This window comes from Mesitornis unicolor, unplaced genomic scaffold (assembly GCF_000695765.1).
Source record: "Mesitornis unicolor isolate BGI_N332 unplaced genomic scaffold, ASM69576v1 scaffold40703, whole genome shotgun sequence".
Lineage (NCBI taxonomy): Eukaryota > Metazoa > Chordata > Aves > Mesitornithiformes > Mesitornithidae > Mesitornis > Mesitornis unicolor.
Window position 1 is genome coordinate 7,655 of NW_010173401.1, and position 23,942 is coordinate 31,596.

Genomic DNA, 23,942 nt, shown 5'->3' on the forward strand with positions numbered 1-23,942 from the left:
CAGTGAGCGGTGAGGATGGAGGAGGGCAGCAGACTGGCACAGAGCTGTGCTGTGTGATCAGGAGGAAAGGTTGTATGAGGCAGGTTGGTTACACAGAACAAAGTAGTTTCCTTCAAATTTAGTTCCATTCCTACCTTTCCCCCCTTAATTTCATTAAAGTCTATGGGAAGGAAGCTCCTTTGAAAGACTTAAAATAAATCATGACAGTGGGGGTTTTTTGAACTATAGTTTACGTTACCCTGTCTAAGTCTGACTATTAGGAAATGTCTCAGCCCTCTGCAATAAACACAGTCCTTACTTTGCTGCTGTGTGTGACAATGGGATGGTGCAATGAATAGACAAGTATTTCTGAGTCATTGAACTAGTTAGTTAATAAAACCTGCTAACTGATGTGCGTTCAGGTCAGTTACTGTATAGTTCACAACTTTTGCAGGAAACTAATTTTTGTACTTTTAATTTAAAAAAATTAGTGTACATCCAACATGCGCTTTTTGTTGTATGGATTGTCCATTGGTTAGACACATTATAAAGCTAAGAATGATGAATGAGGAAAGGGGAAACAAGGCTTCCACAGATTTAAGGTCTTTACAGTATTCATCTGTTTTTAAGTGAAAGCTCATCGTACAAAACAAAACTGTAGAGAGAGTTTTCAGCTGCTAAACTGAATACATAGCAGGGAGTTGAGAAAGGATAAATACGGAGGCTATTCTTCACCTACAGTGAACTGCCTGTTAGAAGCTGTTCTTCCCTGTATGCAAGTGAATTCAAAGCAAAAACACCACCACACAAAAAAACCCCACACCCAAAAACCTCAAGTCTTCAGAGTTGTGCTTTTTTGGGTTCTTTATAGTTTCTCTTCTGCAAATATGATGGTATTTGAATTTCAGACAGTAAAAAGAAGGATTCATCATACAAAGTTTACAAAAGATATGTTACTTGTTTTGACAACTGAATAAGAAGGAATGGTGTGGCTGTGTGAGTGGAAGACAAGTGGAAGAGGCGATTTTGTGATTTCATGGACATGGTCAAATGTGTCATATGTCTGATAAATACTTTAACCTAAAAAATATACAGTGTTTTATTTCTATTTATACTTGCTACCTATTTCTCTTTTGTTGCAAATCTGATTTTTCTTTAATATTTATTTCTCTTAGTATAACCTTGAAAATGGAACCCAGACCTTTGATGATCTACCTGCTAGATTTGGCTACAGACTGCCAGCAGAAGGGCTGAAGGTAAAAAAAATAAATGAAAAATTACATATCTATCTTGAAGAGAGAGAGGAGATAGTATCTTCTGAACAGCTCTTCTGTAAGCTAAAAACAGATTAGGAGATTCCTCATTCCTAAGAAAATCTCCTAATTCCAGGAGATTCCTCTCCTAAAAAGAGAATTTTGTTATTCTGGTGTTTTGTATGTAAGGAAGAATTTGCTGAACATTTTAAATAAATAAATCAAAAGTAGCTGAATGGTGAGAATCTAAGAAAGTGAATTTGGTTTTCTCTGAAGTTGGTGGCAATACTGATACATGATGTCAGTTAATTGCACTGGTGTCAGTGGATGCCAGATTGATTTTGTCTGTCTGTCTGTTTGTTTGTTTTTTAAATACCTGGATGATTTATTGTCTCTGTGGGGTCATAGAGTGGCGAGCCCTTTCACACTATGAAATGTGGAAAGGCAAGAGGGATTCTCTTCCCTGCCTGTGGCCTGCATTGCGAGTGCTGCATAAAGGAACCACAGCTCATTTTCTTGGGGCCATTGTCACTTTTCTTCCCTTGTCGTGTTTCTTAAGCAGCTGAGTGGAGAAGCTGAAGGGCTGAATTCTGCCGTGGCCCCCCCCACATGCAGTGCTGCAGAGCCGGTGGCTGTGGAGCAGCTGATGAGTCGTCTGCCCTCTCCTCACAGTGTCTGTGCTGTTGCAATCCACACCCCACAGCACATGAGAAGTCCCCATTCTCCCAGTGCTTCTCTCAAGCATGAGTTGCACTAGGTTATTTTATTGCTATGCAGGTAGCACATATACACATTTTTGTTAGTTATCTGTTATATTGTCTTGTACACCAAATAAAATCCTATTGGGATAGGAATGCTGTGATGTGACTTGAAAACTGGACATAGGATTATTAACAGAAGGCACTAGTAAGTTGTGATACGTTCAGCTAGCAGAAGTACATGTGCCTTTTAATTTAAAAACCGAGTTGTTAATCCAGTTTTCTTTGATCTGCAAGAACTCAAAAGCATGTAAATATTATACCATATTAAATTGTAAAATGCAACTAGTATTAGAGAAGACAGAAGTAACGTGAAGATTTGCAAATGTTAATGGAAGTGGAAAGGGAGAAGTCATACTATACAAAGTAATTAACGAGCAAAAAATGTCAAAGATGGCTATAACCATGGAAATACCTATTGGACTTTATAATTATTTTGTGCTTGATTAGAAATTCTGAAGACCTAAAGTACAGCATCGAGCATGTTGTGTACAGCAGAAGAGCTCCTTTTCCCTGTATCAAGTGTGGTTAATACACTTGAAACATAGTAAGATGTGTACATGGACTGAATTAAACTAATAGAAGGGAAATTACACTCGAGGAGAAGTGAGAAAGGACTGGGAAGAAGCTTCCACAGGCAAGGAGCAGGCACGTCCTGCACTTCTGACTCCTGCTAAGGTCATAGCTGTCTGTATGTTCTGATGACAGTAGTGAATGTAAAGACAAACTCATGGTTCTGTGTGAGATAAGATAGAGGAAACAGAAAATAAATTATTTAAAAATAAATTATATGTTGTGATGTTAATGCTATAAACTGGTGTCATAGTCCTGCTGCTTAGAGAAGTATTTAAAAGCTGGATGGATATCCAATTCAGTGACAGTTCACATCCTCTGAGGTAAGTTGTGTACTGTGTTGAGTTCCAGAGCAAGGGGGCTGCTGCATTTGTCTTTGCCTGACATGCGGTGCCCATGCAGTGACATGAACTGTTTACTTTCTCTAGGATCATGTTCTTGCAGTCAGTCTCAGTAAGTTCATTTCAGATAAAATTTGTTTCCCATTCTTCTGTACCTGAAACACAAGTGTACAAGAAAGGTGATTTAGTTTAGCTGTCCAGTCTATTACTTGTGTGATATTCAGGTTTCATTTCTTTACTTATTTTTTTTATTGTGGAAGTGGCTACATGGAATCAGTCCTGTGGCAGTAACTTGTTTGTCTGGCTATCACTTTGAACATTGTATGTGTTTATGACTGAGATGTATGTTTTGTTTTGTGTAAGAATTCCAAGACCTAAACGTACTTAGGCAGCCCAGGTTCCAGTGAAGGGGAGTTGCTCCCATTTACGCACCTATGGGACCATCAGTAGCCTGTGAGGGCTGGGTGCTTTCCTGTCCATTCTGCCTGTGATCTGCATGGCCCAAGATGGAGCTCAGCAGCGTTGTTAATGTTGCAGTGCTTGTGAGACAGCAACACCCAAGAAAGTGAAGCTGATGTGAAGGTGCAGGGTTGGATCACTCTGATTGCACGGTGTCCTTTGAATCCCAAGGGGGTAGGAATTCCATTGCTGTAGAAATTCCTGTAGCTCTTAAGAATTCCTCTGCAAGGAAACCGCAAGAACACTTTGTTTCCATGCCCAGTGGGTTTTATCATGGGGAGAAGTGGTGTTAGAGCTGTATAGCTGTTTACTGACTATATTGAGAAACAGAGGGCGATTAAGTGATTTGCCCAAGTCGTGAGCCAATTTAATACTTCAAAAATAGATGTAAGGAGCTTTGATTCTAACCTTTTTAACTGTAAGACAGTTCTGTGTCTTAAACTAAGGTAGTTGTCATCACCTGTGTAGAAATAATGAGTTTTAGTTGCAAATACAATTTTTTTTGTTGCATTAGTGTTATAATTATTTTTTAATTGCTATGATATTGCTTGAAATAGCGTGAAAATGTTACACTTTTGCAATGTTTATGAAGATGTATTAATATGCAACTTAAAAACACAATCTGTCAGATTCTATCATAACTGGTGCCAAAGTGGAGAAGTAGGTGCTTTTTGTGGACTGTGTGTTCTAGGCAGAAAGTGGTCAGTCATTTGTGCCTGTGTGCCTAAAGGAACAGCTCCTCAGTTAAAGATATTTCAGAACACAGCATTAAGAAAAATCCATTCTAGTGGTATTTAGCTGTTGATTTCTACGTGTGCGTTTCTTGAACTGCCATAAGACGTTGTGTGATTTGTGTGAAGCTGCTCTGTAGGATGCAGTTAGTTCACTCTTGTTAAAAAGGAATAAATGCTCTGTGTGACCCTACGTAACAGCAGTAGTGTTTGCTCTGTGGGTCAGGAGACCTTGGGGACCTACATTTGGCTGTTAGCAAACTTTCAGTGGATATTGCTTTTAATTGTTAGAGACTGTGGTGGTGTGCCTGTCACCACAAACGAGAAACAGAGCAGATTGCTTTTGCAGCCCCTCTGCCAAAAGGGATATTATCATTACCAAAATCTATTCCTCAAAGCAAGATTGCTTCTCTCAGTTGTAGCTTAAACTTTATCAATAATACATATTTATGGATAAAATGTAAGATTGTATATAAAAAGTACGTTTAAACTGACGTTTTATATATAAAAACTGTATGTGTAAACTTAGATATATTTTATGCATTTAAACTGATGGCTTATATATAATTATATAATTTATAATTATTTCTATACAGGTGATGATATAAAGGTGTCAGTGCAAACTGAGTTTCAAGCTCTGAAGGATATCTCTAGAACTGTACAGTAATTTCTTGAGCGCACAGGAGTGCAGCTTCTAATGAACTTTATTTGCATCAAACAAGTTACTTATATTCTTATTTTCTGGCAAATCACTGCTCTTTATCTGCATGATAATTTGTTCTAGCTTTAAAATTGATGTGAACAGTTGGGAATCTTGTAAGGGTGTTCTTATTTCAAATGGTACTCGGTTGCATTAGCATCCAGAAGCCAGCATCGCACTGTGACCAAATTGCACAAACACCTTACAGAGATGATAATGTGTCTGGAGAGGTGCTTCAAATGGAGGGCACACAAAAAACCTTCTCCAAGTGCACGGGTTGGATTTTTCTGTATCCTGGCGGTCAAAATCTGTTGTGAAGAGACTGGAGAAGGGAATCTAATGAATATCAATCTAATGAGTAAAGAAGCTCCTTCTCAGGTGATCTAGAGGTTTGACCAGGGAAGCAAGCGTGTTCTAGTGAAGGACAAGGGAAGGTCTGCTCTCTGTAGAGCTGCAGCATCCGTGTTGTGCAGTACGCATGATGATCTTCCAGCATTTGTCTTGGATAAACTCCCGCATCGACGATGGTTGCAGAGCATTTGCAGTGGAGGGGAGAAGGGGTCAAGACTGATATTGCCAGAATTTCCTACTTCTGAATCTTTCCGCTGTAGCAGATTTGATGATCCATAGTCTTTGCGTACCACAGTAAACCAGCTGTTTTGTATGCTGGTTCAATGTTGATTTTACACATCTAACTTTCTTAGTATTTTTTTTTTCTCTTGACTGTCGAGTATCAAGTTTGTGTTAGTGCTTCTTAGGCTATTATGCTTCAGTTTTCTTACTCCATGTATCTTAGATTAATAGTTCTACAATATGAATGTAGCATATGCAGTCCTCTTTATGCTGAATTACACTGCAAAGTCTGCGTTATGAACTTCAGATGATGTCATTTGAAAAACTGTGAAAAATAAGAAAATATAGACCAAGATTCTGGTGGATTCAAATAGTCAGGGATGTAGCAGAAATCTTGCTATACTATAGAACTGAGATGATAATAAGAATTTGTTGAGCTATTTTATGAAAATGTACAGTTTTATTTCCTTGTCTGTCAGCCCTTTTGTTAAGACAAAGAGAACTGAAGCTCCTGTTTCTGTTCCTGTTTTCTAGGGTTTCCTAATAAATTCGAAACCAGAGAATGCATGTGAGCCTATAGCCCCGCCTCCACTGAGAGACAACTCCTCCGGTGCTTTTATCGTGTTAATTCGAAGGCTTGAGTGCAACTTCGATATCAAGGTAAGATTTACCCCCCCCCTTGCCTCTCTGTTTCAAGATCTTAAAGAATTTACTGGTACTTCAGAAAAATATCTATAGCTAACAACAGGATAGACACTGATGTGAAGGGAAGGGAGAATTTTACCATCTACAGGCAGATAAAGCAGTATTGTAATGTGATTTAGTTTAATATTACCTGTTTGTGAGCCAGCTTATGTGGCAAATAAAGATGACAGATGCTGCAGTTTGGTCACAGGAAGCATTCAGTAGCAGTATCAGTTTTTCGTGCCAGTTAGATTCTTTGGTGCCAGGGATCACAGAGGAGGTTAGAGGATGGAAATAACATAAAAGCACCCAAAATCTACAAGCCACTTTCCTGATCTGTTTCTGGTTTTAATGGCTGGATCATCTCGTGTCTCACACGGAGATCCCTTGAATAGTGGTGGTGTCACAGTGGGTTGATGGGGAGAGGAGACGTGGAAGTGCTGGGCAGGAGCAGGCACATGTGGCAGGATGGGAATGTTTCTGATGGGTGGAGCAGCCAGATGTTATATTATGAAGTATTTATAGTATAAAAAATTCAAACTGCAGCTGAAGTGCAATATTCTCCGTTATTTTAAAAATACAGAAGTAGAATTACTTGTGCTTGGCTGAAATACACAGTTTTCTTGAAAATTACCCTGATATGTGGGGTAGCAAAGGATGTCTTAAGGAAGACAGGGCTTTTCAGTCTGTTGTTGACCTTCAGGAAGATCCAACTGTATCTGCTGCTATGTAGTGTGTTCAGTTATTTGGTGTTGTGATTAAACATGTAAATTCTGCCCAGCTGTAGAGGCAGCCTCACTGCTCATGCGATCCACCGTCACATCAAACTCAGAATGTCTCCTGCTTTGCACCTTGAGTCCTGTCACTGTGTGTGTATGTGACTTAGTGGGCAAAGGAAGGGCAGATGACTACTTGTCTTTTTCACATCCCCATTGCCTATCTAATGGCCGCCCCTAAATTGATGGGACAGCATTACTGCTGAAGACACTGTTAAAGGAACAGGTCAGAATTTTTCTAGGGGAATACGTTTTTAATCAGAAATACAGCAAATGTTTGTTCGCTGAAAAAAGCTTGTTTTGCTGAAGAAATTTGTGTTATGACTGAGCCTCCAACTTTTTTGCTCTGGTGCTAAACCAGGAAAATCACATCTCTGTTGCTGCTCACAGAATTCGGAGAAGCTTTGGAAAGCTGCTCAGCTAATGGCAAGAGTCAGGCAGGGGCAGGTGTGCAGAACTGCTTTTCCCCATAGTTGTCAACTTAGTAAATGTGAACTCTTGTTTTGATTTTACACGTCTTGCTTTGCCACATGAGTGGCAATGAGTGTTTCTTGTAGAAAACAGAAGACTTGTACATTATCATTGAGGGATTCCCATGGTCAGTTCCTCAAGGGTTAAATCACACTAGCTGTGTATGTATGCATTTTTTGGTTCTGTTTTATATTTTATGTAATATCCATGGAAAAGTGGATTCCCACACATTTCTTTCTTAGACAAAGAGCAAGGTAGAAAGTGGATCAGAAGTTCCAAGGCGAGCATGGGGATCTGTGTACTCTCTGGCCAGTGAATTCACTTTCATATTACGTTGTTAATACGATTGCAATATTGCACTATGTAATTTCATATGCACTGCAGCATTTTGCCCTGAAGTTTCTGCCAGGAAGCAGCATGCACACTAAGATGTGAGTTATATTACCTATCAGCTCTTTGACTGACAGGATGTAGATTTTAACAGAAACTGGAGTTTAAAGTCCCATCCCTCCTGTTTTACAATGAAAACTACAAATACAGGTGCATAGCTGTTCCTTGGTTTTATTGTACATGAATCTTTACTAGGCCAGGAACTGTCTCCTCTTCCCTTCTATCTCTTAGCATCTAGTGATTTCTTAGAGGAAAAGTGACAGTGCAGTAGAAGGATAAAGGCTGGAAGCAAGTGGAAGCAATTTAGAGCCTTTTGGAATGCAGCTTCTCACTTGTCATAACCGATTTTTACTGCTCTTGTGCTGGTGACCAGCATGGGGAGGGACTTGTCAAGAGAGGGTGGTGCTGTGCTTTCAGCTCCTGTGTAATTTACAAAGCGGCTTTCTCAAGCCTGCATTAGAGGTCTGGTCAGCAGTGACTGAATTATGTTGTTGACATCATGTAGGAAGCATCATGGATTTTCTACCTAAATAAAAGGTTGGTTTTGCAAAATAAACATAATTTTGCTGTGTATGGAAAAACTTAACTAGAATGGTCTGGGATTATATGTAACTTAAGTAAATGATACTTTGCTACGTTAAACCTGCCTCTTTAGGCACAAAAGCCAGCAAATACATTACTAAACACTACGTCATTTTATGTATGCACTGTGGATATTTTCTGTAGTGATGTGATGTTGACCAAACTCACAACTACACATTTATGTTTACATCTAAACCTGATTTTTTTAATATTGGGCTTTCTCAAGGTGTCTGCCTTTTCCAGTAGCATTGTTCTGCTGTTTGGAGTATAGTTGTTAGGAAAATGGGGAGAGAATCCGAATTGATGGCACGTTGAGTCATGTAGCAACAAAGAGCTGGTTGTCATTTTCATAGAGGAGAAAGTTACCATGCCATCAGCAGTTGCTCCCTGAAGCTGTGCCATCCTGTTTAAGTGTATCTTCAAAACAAGTAAATGCTTCCGTTTTGGTGCACAGTTAACGTTTTGTCTCTGGGGCCCTGGGCAGCGAGGGTGAAATTGCAAAACAGGCGATGCTGCTGCTCCGTACAGCTCCGGTGTGGTTAGACCTCAGCTTGCTCGTGGGGGCTGGGGCAGGAGGTGCCTGGCTGATAATGTTACTCTACTCGAGTAACTCTGTGTCAACTGAGTATTTGTGTGGTTTTATGCAAACACCATAATTTTTTAATCCAATAATTAAACAAAGGCCATATGTTATAAGCGGTGAAAGTGTGAAGGGAACTAAAACATTTCCTTAAGTAACAGAAATTATTTACTACCTGTCCTGAAGGACGTATTTCAGTGCATAACAGACAGTTAATGAACACCTATTCAGCACATGATATTAAAGAAATAAAACAAGCAAACAAAAAATTAAAACCACATAGAAACTGTTGCTAATTACCACAGTACATTTACATGGATATGAAGATTAAGAACCTATGATAACCAGGGAGCTTTCAAGCTCTGATCACTCAATGAACTTGTGTTCCTCTCTTCTGTTTCAGCACTTGGTGATTTGTTATGTGTGTGATCAGTGAGGACCCCATTGCTGCTGTTCTCTGTCACAACCTCAGATGCGTAGATGTTCAATGCTTTTAATCCTTGTTTTATTTTTGACTTTTATTTAAAATTCTCATGCTTTTTTTGGTCTGTTTTTGCTGTTGTGTGGCATCCAAGAAAGTTTCGTATTTCAAGCTAGACCTAAAGAACCTTTTTTACAATAATTAGTGGAAGTTTTCCAGCTTTACAACTCGTGTTCCTTATTACTGTTTGTCGAGAGGAGGAATTGGGGACGGGGGGACGGGGGGGTGTGTGTGTGTGTATACATATACATGGCTACTGCTGTAAAAGACAACAAAAATGTTTCTATAAATACATGAGTAACAAAGGGAGGGCTGAGGAGAATATCGATCTGTGACTGGATGTGGGGGAAGTAGAGTGACAGGGGATGAGGACAAGGCTGAGGTGCTGTCGGCATTTGTTCCCTTGCCCCATGGCTCCTCCCGACCTGGGACTGCAGCAAATGCCAATTACATGGATCTTATGCTTTGCTTGTACTGACAGAACCCCCAGTACGTATCAGAAACGTAGCTGGTGTACAGTATAGTTGTAGTTTTGTACCCATATTTTTAATTTTATACTTTTCCGTGAGATTGCTTCTGGTACTTGGCCTGTCAAGTAAGATATTTCCACATCTCTAAAGGCACAGGAAAAAATACTGCTGGTGTGATTTCATGAGCTATCAAGTGGTAATTTCTAGTTTACCAAAGTAAATTAGTGCCTTTATTTTCAATTATGATTAAATACTACTTTTATCTACCCATATAAAGTTTTAAATCCTGTTTTTAATATATGTAAAAGCTGTCTGCCTGCAGACAATATTGAATGATTTTTCTGGAAAAATAGCATAATTACTTGAGTGCAAGAATAATCATATTTTTTTTGAAAGGTGACCATTCTTTTGTAAGTGCAGATGAAGTTGTGCGAATACTTACAGCTTCCTGGAAGCGTGCCTTGTCTTAGGACAGACAGGTTGCTGCAGTCTTTCTAATAAGTACTTGATCTGACTTACAGGTTTTAAACGCACAGAGAGCTGGATACAAGGCAGCCATCGTTCACAATGTGGATTCTGACGACCTCATAAGCATGGGATCCAACGACAGTAAGTACAGGTATCACTTCTCCTCTCCTGTTTGAAAATCACTTCACCCGCTGGAGTGTGCAGTATTAACATCACTAGGCAGTATTGTGATGAACTCTCACTTCAAACAAACAAAACCAAAAAAAGCCCCTGAAACTACAATGGCAAAAACCAGAAGAAATCCACCCAATCAGAAACCTTCCTGCTTTTAACATTTTAAAATGAAAGATGTTTATATAAGAACATATATGTATACTTGTGTATTATTTGTGTCATTGAGTTTGTACTTTCTCCGAGTGCTGCTTTTGTTTTTCCTTTAAATTTTAATTCAACTGTTCTGGGTTAAATGGTTAAGTTTGTGAGAGCGATTTATATGACTGATGTGGAAAATAGCTGATGTGTTGTTAATTAAGTAGAAATACTGGAAAAGTAAAAACTCTCTTGGAAGGGAATCAAACTTTAAAATATGACTTTTTAGTATTTCTTAGTGGATCCGTTTTGTTGTTGTACTGTTTTGTACATTTTTCTTTTCCTTTGGGCAAATGGATTCTGATTTCATGTGAATACATATTACATGTACGTATTTTCAGGTTTTGGGTTGGAAAAGGTCTGCTTAGAGACCAGTGCGCCATTTTCCGATTGGTTCTGATGCCAGCTGTTCCAGTTTTAACCTCTGGAGTTACTGTTCAGAACATCTTGTCGTGTAGTCAGAATGTTGCTTTTGGTTTATAGTATGTAGGGTTTTGTCTGTAGGGTTGTTACAACTTTCTTTGTGGCATCTCTTTATTTTGTCCAGGTTTTGAGCTTGCTCAGTGTAGAACAAGATTATAGATAAGAACAAGAGTTTTTTCCCACATGAAAGCACTATTGAGTAAACTAGGAAATGATCTTTCAGCAAACTAACTGGCAGCTGAGTAGCCCAGGAAGCTGTGTGAAAGTGCTTTTAATGAATTCCCAATCCGAGTCAGTCTTATAGTCAGGTTTTACTGAGAAATCAAAATGTAGACCAAGCTCATGACAAACGCAGCCTCGGGTAATGAGAGGCGGGATTGAGTCATGTGTGCTTGTGCCTTGCAGAACCTGAGTGCTCTGATAGTGACTAAAGCCAAGATACTGGGATCCTTAAATGGGAAGCTTAAGTCAGAGGTGCTAATCAATATAAAGTGAAGCCAGGGAGAAGGCTTTCTAGAAAATGGAATTTCTCTTTCAGTAATCTTTCATTTGATCTGCCTCTTTTGAGCTTATTATTGCCTTCACTTCAAACATTCCATTAAAAATTCTGATTTCTGTACCTGCAACAAAGTCCCTAGGTATTCAGTAGGAAAAATAATACCAATTCTTGTATGACGTAAAGATGTAGCATGTGTGTGCATCAGTCTGTATGTCATTACGTTAAAATGTCTCGTTGTGATAGTCTCATAATTTTCAAGTCTTGTGTCTTAAAAGTGCCCATAGAGTGTCCACATAATAATAGATTTATTTTCCTACTCTTTATAACAGTTGAGATTTTAAAGAAGATTGACATTCCTTCTGTCTTTATCGGTGAGACATCAGCTAATTCTCTTAAAGAAGAATTTACTTATGAAAAGGGGTAAGTTAGCAGCTGTTATTCCTTGCATGAAGTCATTGCCTCTTTTTAGTATTTATGGTTTTAAAACAGGATGTTGTGATGACGGAGGCTATAGTATTCCAGGTGAGACTTTGTACCTGAGAGCAGTGGGCAGAAACCATTTAAAAAATTAATACAAATTGCTTTCCTGCAAGAGGGTTACCGTGCATTTATCAAATGTTACTCTTTTCATATAGCATTAAACACATGAGTTTACTAATGATGTGGGAATCACAGAAATGTTTGTGAGCCTGCGTACTTCAGATCTTAAGTGTGTTCTTTTTACAGTATGTATCAGTTCCCATTGAGGTCTGGTTCTGTCTTTAGAAAACAAACAGAAAACCCACCCAAAAAACCCCAAATAAAATCCTTTAATAGTTCTAAAACAAGTCAGAGAACTTCCTGTGCTAGGGGAATCTGAATGGACCCATCTAAGGTGATTCTGACCAGGTCTGCACTGCTGCTGGTCTGCTGTTAAGTTTAAAACTTTAAGAAGAAAGGCATCATGTTAACCTTTAACCAGATGTTTAAAGTGTATTCCTTGAATAGGGTGGAAAAGCAGGTGTCTTATTATTAGTCTGATGATCTTGCTTCTGCAGGCCTCTGATGTCCGTTCACTAAATTAATCAAAACAACTAGATTGTGTCATTCTTACATCAACACCTTGCTGATGAAACCACTTGATAATGAAGTGTGGCTCCACATGAGTGGTGGCTGTAGAACTGCTAACACTGTTGGACGCGGTACCTTCCTGGGCGTTTTACTGCGTGTGCCAACAGAACAATAATGGGATTTTACTTCCTGAAGTATCGGTAAATACTTGTTTTCAGATATCCAGTTGCCAGCATCCATATCAGGCTCTATAGGAAGACTTCTGTTTAATGTACTGTGATTTATTGACTTTTCGGAAGACAAAGAGTGCGTTTTACCATGCTTCATGATTTGAAACTAAACCTCCCATACAACCCAAAATGCTTTAGGAAATAAGAATGATTTCACAGTATCTTTTGATAGTCATGTTATGTTTTTCTCATTCTGCTGACAAAGCAGCTATGAGGTTATTTTCCTGGTTACTTTAGATTTATTTATGATTGAAGTCAGTAAGTAGTTTTAACTCAAAAAATGCTCTAAGAAACATTGTTTTATCCTTTTATTTAATTGGTTTTACATTATGTGGATATCAGCTGAGTTTTCTATGTTACTGTGCACAGGTAGGTATTCCTTTAGTGTGTCTAGTGATAACCTTGACTCTTAATGGGGTTTTTACATTGTATTTTATTCCTTAGTTAATTGTTCATTAAATTCCAACCTCTTTAGAAAGCTTTATCTTTTTCTCCCCACAGTGGCCATGTTATGTTAATCCCAGAGTTCAGTCTTCCTTTGGAGTACTACTTAATCCCTTTCCTAATAATAGTAGGGATCTGTCTTATTCTCATCGTCATATTTATGGTAAGTTTCTTTTAATAACATGTTTTCTTTCAAACCAATCATCATAGAACTGCCACTTAGTGAAGATAAATGCAGAGGTACAGTAAAGGAACAGCGAAAGCTTTGTGTGTGGTACATACCTGTACCGTGCTTATCTGTAATCTGTTATTTTCTCAGTACGATGAACAGATGCAGACTTTTGGCAGAGATACCGGGAGCCCTTAGGATGAGCCCATCCAACCTGGCCTTGAACACATCCAGGAGGGGGCATCCACAGCTTCCCTGGGCAGCCTGTGCCAGGGCCCCACCGCCTGCATCCTAAAAACTCTCTTCGTTTTCTCCACTCTAAATATGCCATCTTGCATAGATACTGATTCTTTTAAGTTTGGCTGTTAAGAGCTGGGTCTTTTTATATCAGCATGGTGGTGCTCTCAATTAAAACAATTTTTTTTATTTAATTTGTGAATTTAAGAATTCCAGATTCCAAATAAAATATATAGGAAAGAACCATCTGTACAGTCCAAAAGGAATAAACAGATGCTAGGTAGCATTAGCTATGAGAAGAGGAAATAAGCATTTGGTGAGGAAAATTTCAGGCATTTAAACTCTTCTCTAATTTCCTTACTTATACTGTGTGAGCAAATGTAAGAAAGAGCATGTCTGTAACTGTTATCAAAGATTTATTTTTCCAGATATGTCCCAGTTATAAAAGCAAAGACTTTGAGAGACCTGAATTTCTCTTCCGTTAGTGTCAGTAGGTAGTCAATGCTAAAATGAATGGATCTTTCCGTGTCTTGGAATCATGTTAGAGAGAAAACCAAAGAAAACCACTTGTGTATTTTCAGTTTCAAGTGCCATGGTCATCAAGAACATCCTTTAGGCTTGTTTGGCTTTATCTTTGAGTTCAGGCAAGGGAAGAGGTGATGAAATTTGCGCTGGGGTTCCCTTTTGATTCATAAATAACATTTTCATTGTGCTTTTATTGTTTTAACTTACTGTTCATGTTGTCTTGCCTATGTCTGTTTCCAGATCACAAAATTCGTGCAAGACAGACACAGAGCAAGAAGGAATCGGCTTAGGAAGGATCAGCTTAAGAAACTTCCTGTACATAAGTTTAAGAAAGGCAAGTGTATCGTTCTTTGTCTTATTAGACACCATTCTTTTTAAAACTGTAAAACCTCTAAATTGAGAGGGTTTATAGTTTTGGAGATAATTTTGAGTACACTTGAAATGGATTAAGTAGAGTTTGGAGTGAAAGCACACAAAAAACTTGACTTCCCCCGTTCTCACTGACATCGAGAAGTTCTAACGTTGGTTTAAGGGAAGCAGAGCATACACCATGTGCAGACTGTAGCTGAGAGTTAAAATCTTGCTTAATATACCACAGAATCAATACAGAAATTCACACAACCTCCTTGGTGCGCTCCTGTTAGCAGCGACCACAGCAGGCAGTCACGGTGATGTATTAGTTCAGCTGTGTGGAGCTCCTGCTGGGAGCACTGTGTCCAGCTCTGGGGTCCTCAGCACAGAAGACATGGGGCTGTGGGAGGGGATCCAGGAGAGGGACACGGTGGTTCAGCCTGGAGGAGAGAGGGCTCCAGGGTGGCCTTAGAGTGGCCTCCCAGTGCTTAAAGGGGACTTATGAAAAATGGGGACAAACTTCATAGCAGGGGCAGTTGTGACAGGACAAGGGGTAATGGTTTTAAACTGAAAGAGGGGAGATTTCAGAGTAGAGACAAGAAATAATTTTTTTGCAGTGCGGGTGGTGCAGAGCTGGCATGGCTTTTGCAGAGCTGGTGGCTGTCCCCTTCCTGGAGATGTTCAGGGCCCGGTTGGACGGGGCTCTGAGCAGCCTGGGCTGGCTGAAGGAGTCCCTGCTCGCTGCAGGGGTGTTGGTTGCTTCCCACCCTAACTATTCTATGTTTGTATGATAATTTGTCTGCAAATTGATTAATACTAGTGGCACATAAGTCACCTGGTATTGTAAAAACAAAACTATCCTGTGGGTATGATTTATCTGCTCTTCCAGAGGAGTGGCCCTTTCATTTAATCACAATACTTCTGTGATGGCAAGAGTGATTCAAATTTAATGCCAAAATACTTGCTGTTGTCATTCTTTGTAGTAATTAATTTTATGCAACTTCTAATGACAAGATGAGAAATAAAGCTGTAGTAAGTTACTTTATTCGTTGAAATAGAAAAGCTGCCTTAAGTCCTCCTCTGTTGTAGTCTACTCCTTAAAAGTAGGAAAAAAAAGTTACTTCTCCATTTTGTTTTTTAAATGTGTTACATTCATACAAGCTATTGCAAGGTAGAAAAAGTGGTGGGGAAAAGTGCTTAATTCAAATGATTGATTAGCACGTAACACGTGTCCATGGAGAACGTGTTTGAGGCAGGAAGACTCAGCAGCAGAGCCCCTTGCTGTTCCTTGCCTGTGATGAAGCTGCGTTGTTAATGACTTTGCTCTCGCTTGTGCAAAGCAGATGTTCAGTCTGAGCAGATGCAGTATTTGTGTGATGCTGGTCAGCCTCCTAGGGAAAAAATAATAATAAAAAAGTGGTGTGCTCTGCAGGGTTGACCAAACCTTGCTATAATGACCTATTGCTATGGATCGGAGATTAACTACAAAATTTTCTTAAGCCTATAAAGCTAATATTAATTTTGTTTCCTCTTATTGATTCCCTATGAAATCTAATTAGAATAAAAATACTAAGCAAATTATGTTGTACTTTAAAGATAAATTTGTAGTGAAATACATGCTTCAAGAAAGTCACTTAATGCCCTTTTCAGTCAATCGTGTGCATCTGTAATAGTTGTCTCAGAGTTACATGACTAAGTAGCCAGTGTAGGAAAATACCTTATTGCTGTTTTCCTCATTCTCCTTCCTCTGTGCTTTTGCTGAATCTCGCACACTAGGAATTGTTTGGAGCTGTGTCAGTCGCCGTAAATACCCAGGTATCCACTGCATTCAGTGGCTTATTAAAAATGAACAAAAAGCTTATTTTTTTCAACGAGGATTTCAGGTTTTTTAAGTGAATGATCGCTTTGGTTCTACTGTGAGAAACAAATCCCTTACATTAGTTTAAGTCCTTCTACTAAAAGGAGAGAATTTGACCCGGTACTTGCAGTATGTTACTTTGGCAATTCAGTAGAATATCTTACATCATGCTTCTGTCCAAAAGAGAGAATTTCTCAAGACACTGTTGCAAAAATCCTTTCATTTTGGTGGTCTTGATGATATACCCAAACCACCTCACCTTTTCTTTGGGAGGCTTGGTGAAGGTAACACCTATGGACTGTAATCCTGTTCTTAGGAGTGCCAGATTTCCTTTTGTCTCCAGTGTACTCTTAAAAATCTTGTGTTGAAACAGATTGAAATGTTAGTCAGACACTGCAGAGAAGACACCGTAGGTACTGGTTCTTCTGTCTTGCACAGCTTTTTATATCACAGATCTCTGACTAATAAATGGTTTCACTGTGCTGTAAAAGGGATTTTAAGGTAAAGCTTTAATGGATTTCTAGAACTTAATAGGTAGGTAGGCAAACAATGAGGTAATGAAGATGATTGTACTCTGACATACCTGAACAGTTGTTAGCACGGAAAATACTTGAATCGTCTCTAAATAGGATTTGAGCCAAATACCACTGCACTGCGTGGGAATTCTTAAATTAATTTCGGTAGCTGTAGATTAGGCACGAGAATGCAGTCACAAAAGATGTGGCACTGACTCCTCGATCTCCTGACCAACAGCCTCACCTGTGAATAAATCCACCGAATGCCAGGGACGCTGTATCAACAATCTGTTTTCTGCGCTGGAAGAGTTTTGGGGCAGTTGTGTTGTGGTTCTGTACAAAATGGGTTGCGCTTTGATCACACTAAAGTCAGTGGGAGTTGGTGTCTTTTGTACCATGTCTTCATAAAAAAAGTGAACACAGCAAAAAAGAAATCCGTTTAATGTGCCTGTGATTTGATCATGACCAAATCTGAATATTCTGAAGAGTAATAGCTTAGAAAAAATAAAGATTAGAAGTTTTGTGAATTGGTATGTATTGTAGAATTTGTTTTTAGAAATGTGTAATATTATTTCTAAGCTGGCTTAACTTCACCGTAAAATGGAATCTAGGCCAAGTCTGAAAAGATCTTTAGATCTGAGCTGCAGTGGAGTTACAGTGTAAGCTCTAACTCCTGTAGAAAAGAAAATGTCATAAATTTACTGAAGATAGAAAAAAATATGCTTTGTTCATTTTTATTTTCTTAATAATATGTCCGTATCATCTCTTTTTTAGCATTCTATATTGAGTGTTGGAAGTTAGGATCCTAAATGAGTGGTTAGATTGCTGATAAAGAACCCAGAATCTGGGAGTTGCTACATCCACAGGACTTCTAAAAATGGAGCTGTTTGATTAGACATTTAAGTACAAAAGAAGAGTTTAACTTTAGGAAGTCAGCTTTGAAATGCTTTATGTTCACATGGAAAAAAGCCCCAACATATGTGATAAATAATAATCTGTGTCGTTTTAAGCAAATGCATATTTTTAAGTGCCGTGTGTATTGCATTTTTGTGTACACACCTTCACATGCAGACCGATACGTATGATTGAGTGATAGTGAGAAATGGATGTATCTCAGTGCGTTTTAAACGTCTGCTCCAGAGTAAGTGCAGTTCTGCAGTTTACTGTGTCCCTAAATCATTTGTTTCCGTGCGGATGGGATTATTACTGATCTGATTCTGGCTGCTGCTGACCCATCTGCCTGCGCTGTGCAGTCACGGTCTAAGGCAGAAACGGGTCGTAAGGTCTGCCAGAGCCTTGGCAGTTTGATGTTTGCGTTTTTCGCTGTTCATGGGCACACATGTAGTAACTCTAGGTAATGCTGTGTTTCTGAAAATACTTTTTCATTGATATGTGCCAGGTAGTTAGAAGATAATTTTGCTTTAGTAAAGACTTTTCATATACAGTTTATTTAAGCAAGATACTTTGTTTTGCAGCAGTTTCCATATTTTTATCCCCTGAGTTTTGGTGGTGCTGAGCCAGCTTCTAAAAGACCGTGATGGGTATTGAGAAAAGGATGCCTGCAAAGTGCCCCTTTGAAAACTGAACCTGCTGCTGTTTGAGGGGATGTGGCCATGGAGGGAGCCCAGCCTGGGCTCTGAGGTCAGCAGAGCAGGGCTGGCAGTCCTGGTCCTGGCCGCGATGAGAGCAGGCATCTGGGTAATGGCATAGATTAATCTGTGTGGTGGTGTGTTGGAGAACTGTGGTGATGGACTGCAGCTGTTTGAGAACTTGAGCAGTGGCCGTATTGAGTAAACTTCATCAGGATTTAGCTGGCCTGGACATGGGGGTGATGCTGTGCCACTGCCTTGTTTTTTCTGAATGTGCTGCTGTTCATTTGCCAGGGGTGTTGCAGTGAGGTGACCTTCTTCAGGACTGGCTTATGTATGTTGAATGGCTACTGGGGAAAAAGAGAGCTCTATTATTTGTGTGCTTTTTGTCTGGGATGTGATGGCCTTGATGGCACTGACTGATGGCTAACATTCATTTTCTGTGTTCAACATGGTAATAATGTGCTGGTTATACGTGACCCACAAGTATGGCTACCCCCAGGATACTGTGTGCTGTGTCTGGGGTTTCCCTCCTCTGGGCTAGGTGGGCCGTATTTTGGGTTTAACTTTTTTTTTTTTTAACCTGAGACACCATCACTGGTGCCTTTCCTTACCACAAGGTGTGTAACCAGGCTGCAGGCACCCAGGCACCACATGTTGAGCAGATGACTGCCCATATGCTAGGATGTACAAAGGCACACTGGATCATTTGACCAGACTGTCCAGTCTCTCAACCAAATGTGCGTTAGTCGAGTCGTAAGGAAGATTGCGGTGCAATCTTTTGAGGATACGGGTGGCCACATCACAGACTCCTGAACAGTACTTACTGCTTCTGGAAAGACTCATCTTGTTGCTTCCAATTGCTGCATTTTTCTTTTTCCCAGTTGTATCACATGAGGAGCACTGTAGTGGTCAACCAGAACGCTCTGTCTTATCTCAGTCATTTATAACTGATGAAATCTCAGCTAAAAAGTCCCAAGGATGCAATCCCTAAATGGATGCACTTGCATGTTACAGTACTGGATTTCATTCATGTACCATCTGTGCCAAATGTACAGGTTTTTTTCTGTGCTGTTCCAGTTACCCTCTTGATGCTGCTTACCTAATCATGTCTCGTGTGTGTGCAATTGATATGCTCCTTGGTTTGTATCAGTACTTACTGTTCCAAAGCAGTTTTGTAACAAGACAATACCGGTACCTCTCCTCCAGCCTAACAAACTTCTTCCAGCACCAACAGTAGCAGCTTCCATGTGTTCAGCTCCTCTGCTCTTCCTCGCTGCTCTTACTGACGAGGAGCAGCCATCTCACACACAAACCTCACTGAATGTTATAGCTAATGCACATACAATGTGCCGTATTCCTTGTTTCTGTGTGCATCTGTTTGGAAAGGTCCGTTGCAAATCTTTTGAACTGATTTTCAATTATGTGCCGTAGGAGATGAGTACGATGTGTGTGCCATTTGTCTGGATGAATATGAGGATGGAGACAAGCTCAGAATCCTTCCGTGCTCTCACGGTGAGCAGCAGTATTTTAGGTTTGATATTGTATTAAAACAGCTCTCTAAAACACTGTGTCTAAAAATAACAGTGAATATGTTTATTGATTGATATATAAGATTTATTTCTGCTAATATGCAGGAGTGTATGTACAAATTGGGAAATGAGCAAACTTTTGTCCTCTTCAAAAGCAAAAAAAGGTTGGCATTCCCACTTTGCATTTGAATTTGGAGGTACACATGAAAGAAAATCAGAGCTTGACGCTTTCCCCTAAATGTCTGTATTTAACAGGGAAACGCATTCTAGAGTTACTCTTTACATTTAAAAAAATAGGCTTTCACTTTCTCCAAGACAATTAAGCCATGAAACGTAATTCAGCTATTAATGCCATAGAGATACAGATGAAGGGCTGTAGTCTGTCCTGTATCCCAAAGCTGTGCAGACCACTGCCTTGTCTGCACTTGGAAGTCAGCATTAGTGGAATATTGTTCCTGTGACGAGCTGCGTGCTGTCTGAACAGTCTTCTCAGCCACAGCCCACTGCAGAGGGGGATCTGTCCGCAGGACAAGACTGCTTTTGACTGCGTGCAGGTACAAGAAGTATTTTGAGAGCTGATACCTGGAAATCTGGAAGAGGCTTGGGCCCAAGAGCATCTCTAAGCTTTAACATTTTTTTGATAGAAGCTGTGTAAAATCTATCAAGAAAGACAGGATTAATCCTTCCCAGCTTGAGACCTTCTCTCTGGCTCCCAGTCCATTCACCGTATGTCAGCCAAAATGGCTGTAATACAGCTTTACCTTGCTTTTTGCCATTAAATTCCAGCACTGCCACAGCAAGTACCACATCACTGAGATTTTAAAAAGAGGCAACTGATGTTACAGCTTTGCATCCACGATGATGATGGACTGAGCTTTGCAGATCGTCATTCATAAAAAAACTATTTCAAAACAGGCTGGCAAACAGGGAGAGAAGGAACAGATCCACACCATCTGTCCCAGCTAGGGACTGCAATGTTAATTAAACCTGATCACCAGTATCAAACATTGCTGACCAAAAAAACCCAAACCCCAGAACTGTTCCTGTGGACAGTGCACTGCTAACGTGCTTGAACAGATAATGGACACAGCGTGCTTGCTCTTGTAGTACCTAGCTCTTTGCCAGGTAGGGGTCTCTGTTAATAAGCAGAGCTAATAAGACACTTGCAAACACTTTTTTCTATTTTTTACGAGGCCAGTGTGGTTGCAGTGCCAACTGTGGGCCTACTTTAAAATCGACAAAATCCTGCAGTAGTTTTATTTAATAACAAAGTGCTTTGATAGAATCTTGGTGCAGGTTAGAGGCATTGTGAGGATAATGATGGTGAGCACGCCTGCTGCAAGGTGGCTAGAATTCCTCAGGAAGCTTTTAAAGTTTATTTTGTCAAGCACAGCCCGTTGCAGGACTGCTCTCCGATTCATTCAGTAGAGGAATTGGGTATTTATTGCATATATCCATATGTCCGAGATACTGATCTATTAGGCATTTTGTACATAAGGATAGACACTCTACATGCCTGCAAACTTGTAACTAAAATTCTCTGTGTGTTCTGAAGTTCTCCTGTGTTGCTAAACATAAATACAATTTAGCAAGCGTCCTTGTCACTTAGATAATGATGAACTTGTATTTCGTTTTCTAACAGCATATCACTGCAAGTGTGTAGACCCGTGGCTGACAAAAACCAAGAAGACGTGTCCTGTCTGTAAGCAAAAAGTGGTTCCTTCCCAGGGGGACTCTGACTCAGAAACAGACAGCAGCCAGGAGGAGAACGAGGTGTCTGAAAACACCCCCTTGCTCAGGCCGCTGGCCTCGGTCAGCACACAGTCATTTGGGGCTCTGTCCGAGTCCCACTCCCACCAGAACATGACCGAGTCCTCAGAGTACGAGGAGGACGACAATGACAACATCGACAGCAGTGATGCCGAAAACGGAGTCACTGAAGAAAGCGTGGTGGTTCAGCTGCAGCCCAGCGACGAACGGGAGTACCGGGTGGCAAACACTGTGTGAGACTACTAATAATGAGTAGCGTATGAACAAAAGAGTTCTTGAGGCTATACTTTACACACCTTTACGTAGGGAATATATTTTAATCTGTAATCCATTTGGTTTCTTCAATAGGAGCAGCAGTTCATGTAGTAGCACTATGGTTAAGTCATTACCGATAGATTTATTTTTGATTCGGGTATTCAGTCACACGTTCTGTCTTCTCAAAATGAACAGTTTAACTGGACTTCACAATGCTAATAAATAATAGTTTATATCAATAGAAGTATCTCACAGACTCTAAATGTGTCTTGTTGAAATGGGATTTATCTGGAAGTAAGTCTTTTCCATTTTGTAGCTACAACTGGGTCATACCAATAGCAATATTTATTACGTGTATGGTATGTGTTACCCCTTGAACCCAACAAAAAATGTATTTGCATGTTTGTATAGAGTTTTCCTAAAAACTGTCACCACTACTGAAAGAAAAATGTAGAACAGATCACTATTCTATATGCTGGTTTATCAGAACAAAGCAGAAGATATTCCACTTTTATCTCCAAGCCGTGATTCCAGATAATCCTTTGGAGTTTGCCACAGTAGCTGAGTTTTAAGCAGTTCCATTGAGCAATTCCTAGGATAAGGAAACCTAGAATATATGTTTAGTTTTGAGGAGTTCACTGGGTAAGAGCCACCATAAAATATCATTAGTTATCCTTACTACTGCGGCGCAGTCTGGTCCAGTGATGATGTGGGAGTTGAGGGGAGGGAGTGTCTGACCGAAACAGAGATGGTTTTGTCCACATAGAAGAATAGTTTTAGGTAAGTACTATTGATCCTCAACTCGTATACCTCTTACTAAAGAGCATTTTATGCTGCATTAGTCTGCTAGCAAACTGTGTATATAGAAAAAATTGTTCTTTTCAATACCTGATTTGAAAACAAGTGCTTATAACTCTTTAACAGAAGTCAGTACTTACCAGTATATCATGAAAAAATGTAACTATGTAGAAAGTAAACACGTAACATATAATCAAACTGCAGAGATTTTTTTATATGGCCTTGAATAAGGAAAGCTTGAAAGAATGTTAATAAACATGTTTTCCACTTTAAGTATCAAAACGAATTTATTGAACTCTTGCATTCCTCACATCCCTTGTGTACTCTTACGTTATTACCGAGGTTGACATAATTTTGAAGATCCAGATCCCGCAGTGAATGCTGGCCTGTGCTCACATGCAGTGCTGTGTGGATCAATGCTGCATGCAGTAGGACTGAGTTACATGGAAAACTCTTGAGTTTTGGCTCACCTGTAGTTGGAGGAGAGGTTTGGAGCAGCCTGGGTCTGTCCCTGCGGTTCGTATGGGGGGGGGGACAGGACCAGAGCGCTGTTGGTGTTGGCCTCTGCAGCCTGCGGGTGCCAAAAGGCCAAGCCCTGGGCTGAGACACCCCAGGTGAGGGCTCTGCAGATGTTATCTGTGATCTCCTTGCCCAAACCCAGCCGTGGAGATCAGTGTCACCCCTCTGGGACTGGCAAAGAGGAGAGAGAGCTCATTTTCGAAATGAGGTGTGGTAGAAGGACCGTAATGGAGGAATGATGCACCTTCAAACCAGTGCCACCAGCAGCCCGTGGTTAGTGACAGACTGTGCTGTGGTGTCGCCATGTGATGCTCCACTGCACCTCACGTGTGATGCTAAGTCCTACTGTGAAAACTGATTTCTGAAAACTTACTAGGCTGGAGGGTGTTTTGTAAAAAATGTTCCTGCTGTTCCTGTGTGCTATGTGTGTGTATTCCTATTTCAGGCACCCCAAAACCTGAAAAGATCCAGAACCATGAACAGAAGTAAACTTTATAACATATGCTGTATGTAACTCTGGTTGTAGTATCTGCTGCAATG

General features: G+C 40.0%; 1 protein-coding gene across 1 annotated transcript in view; it reads left to right on the forward strand.

Moving 5' to 3' along the window:
- RNF13 (ring finger protein 13) overlaps positions 1-22,319 on the forward strand; it is a 23,927-nt gene extending 1,608 nt beyond the window's left edge. The window contains exons 2-9 of the mRNA XM_010180720.1: positions 1,155-1,235; positions 5,902-6,027; positions 10,323-10,410; positions 11,890-11,980; positions 13,342-13,447; positions 14,456-14,549; positions 19,963-20,043; positions 21,703-22,319. Of these exons, the coding sequence (XP_010179022.1) occupies positions 1,155-1,235; positions 5,902-6,027; positions 10,323-10,410; positions 11,890-11,980; positions 13,342-13,447; positions 14,456-14,549; positions 19,963-20,043; positions 21,703-22,067 (1,032 nt within the window). The 3' untranslated portion in view covers positions 22,068-22,319. The remainder of the gene's footprint in view (positions 1-1,154; positions 1,236-5,901; positions 6,028-10,322; positions 10,411-11,889; positions 11,981-13,341; positions 13,448-14,455; positions 14,550-19,962; positions 20,044-21,702) is intronic.
- Positions 22,320-23,942: the final 1,623 nt, after the last annotated feature.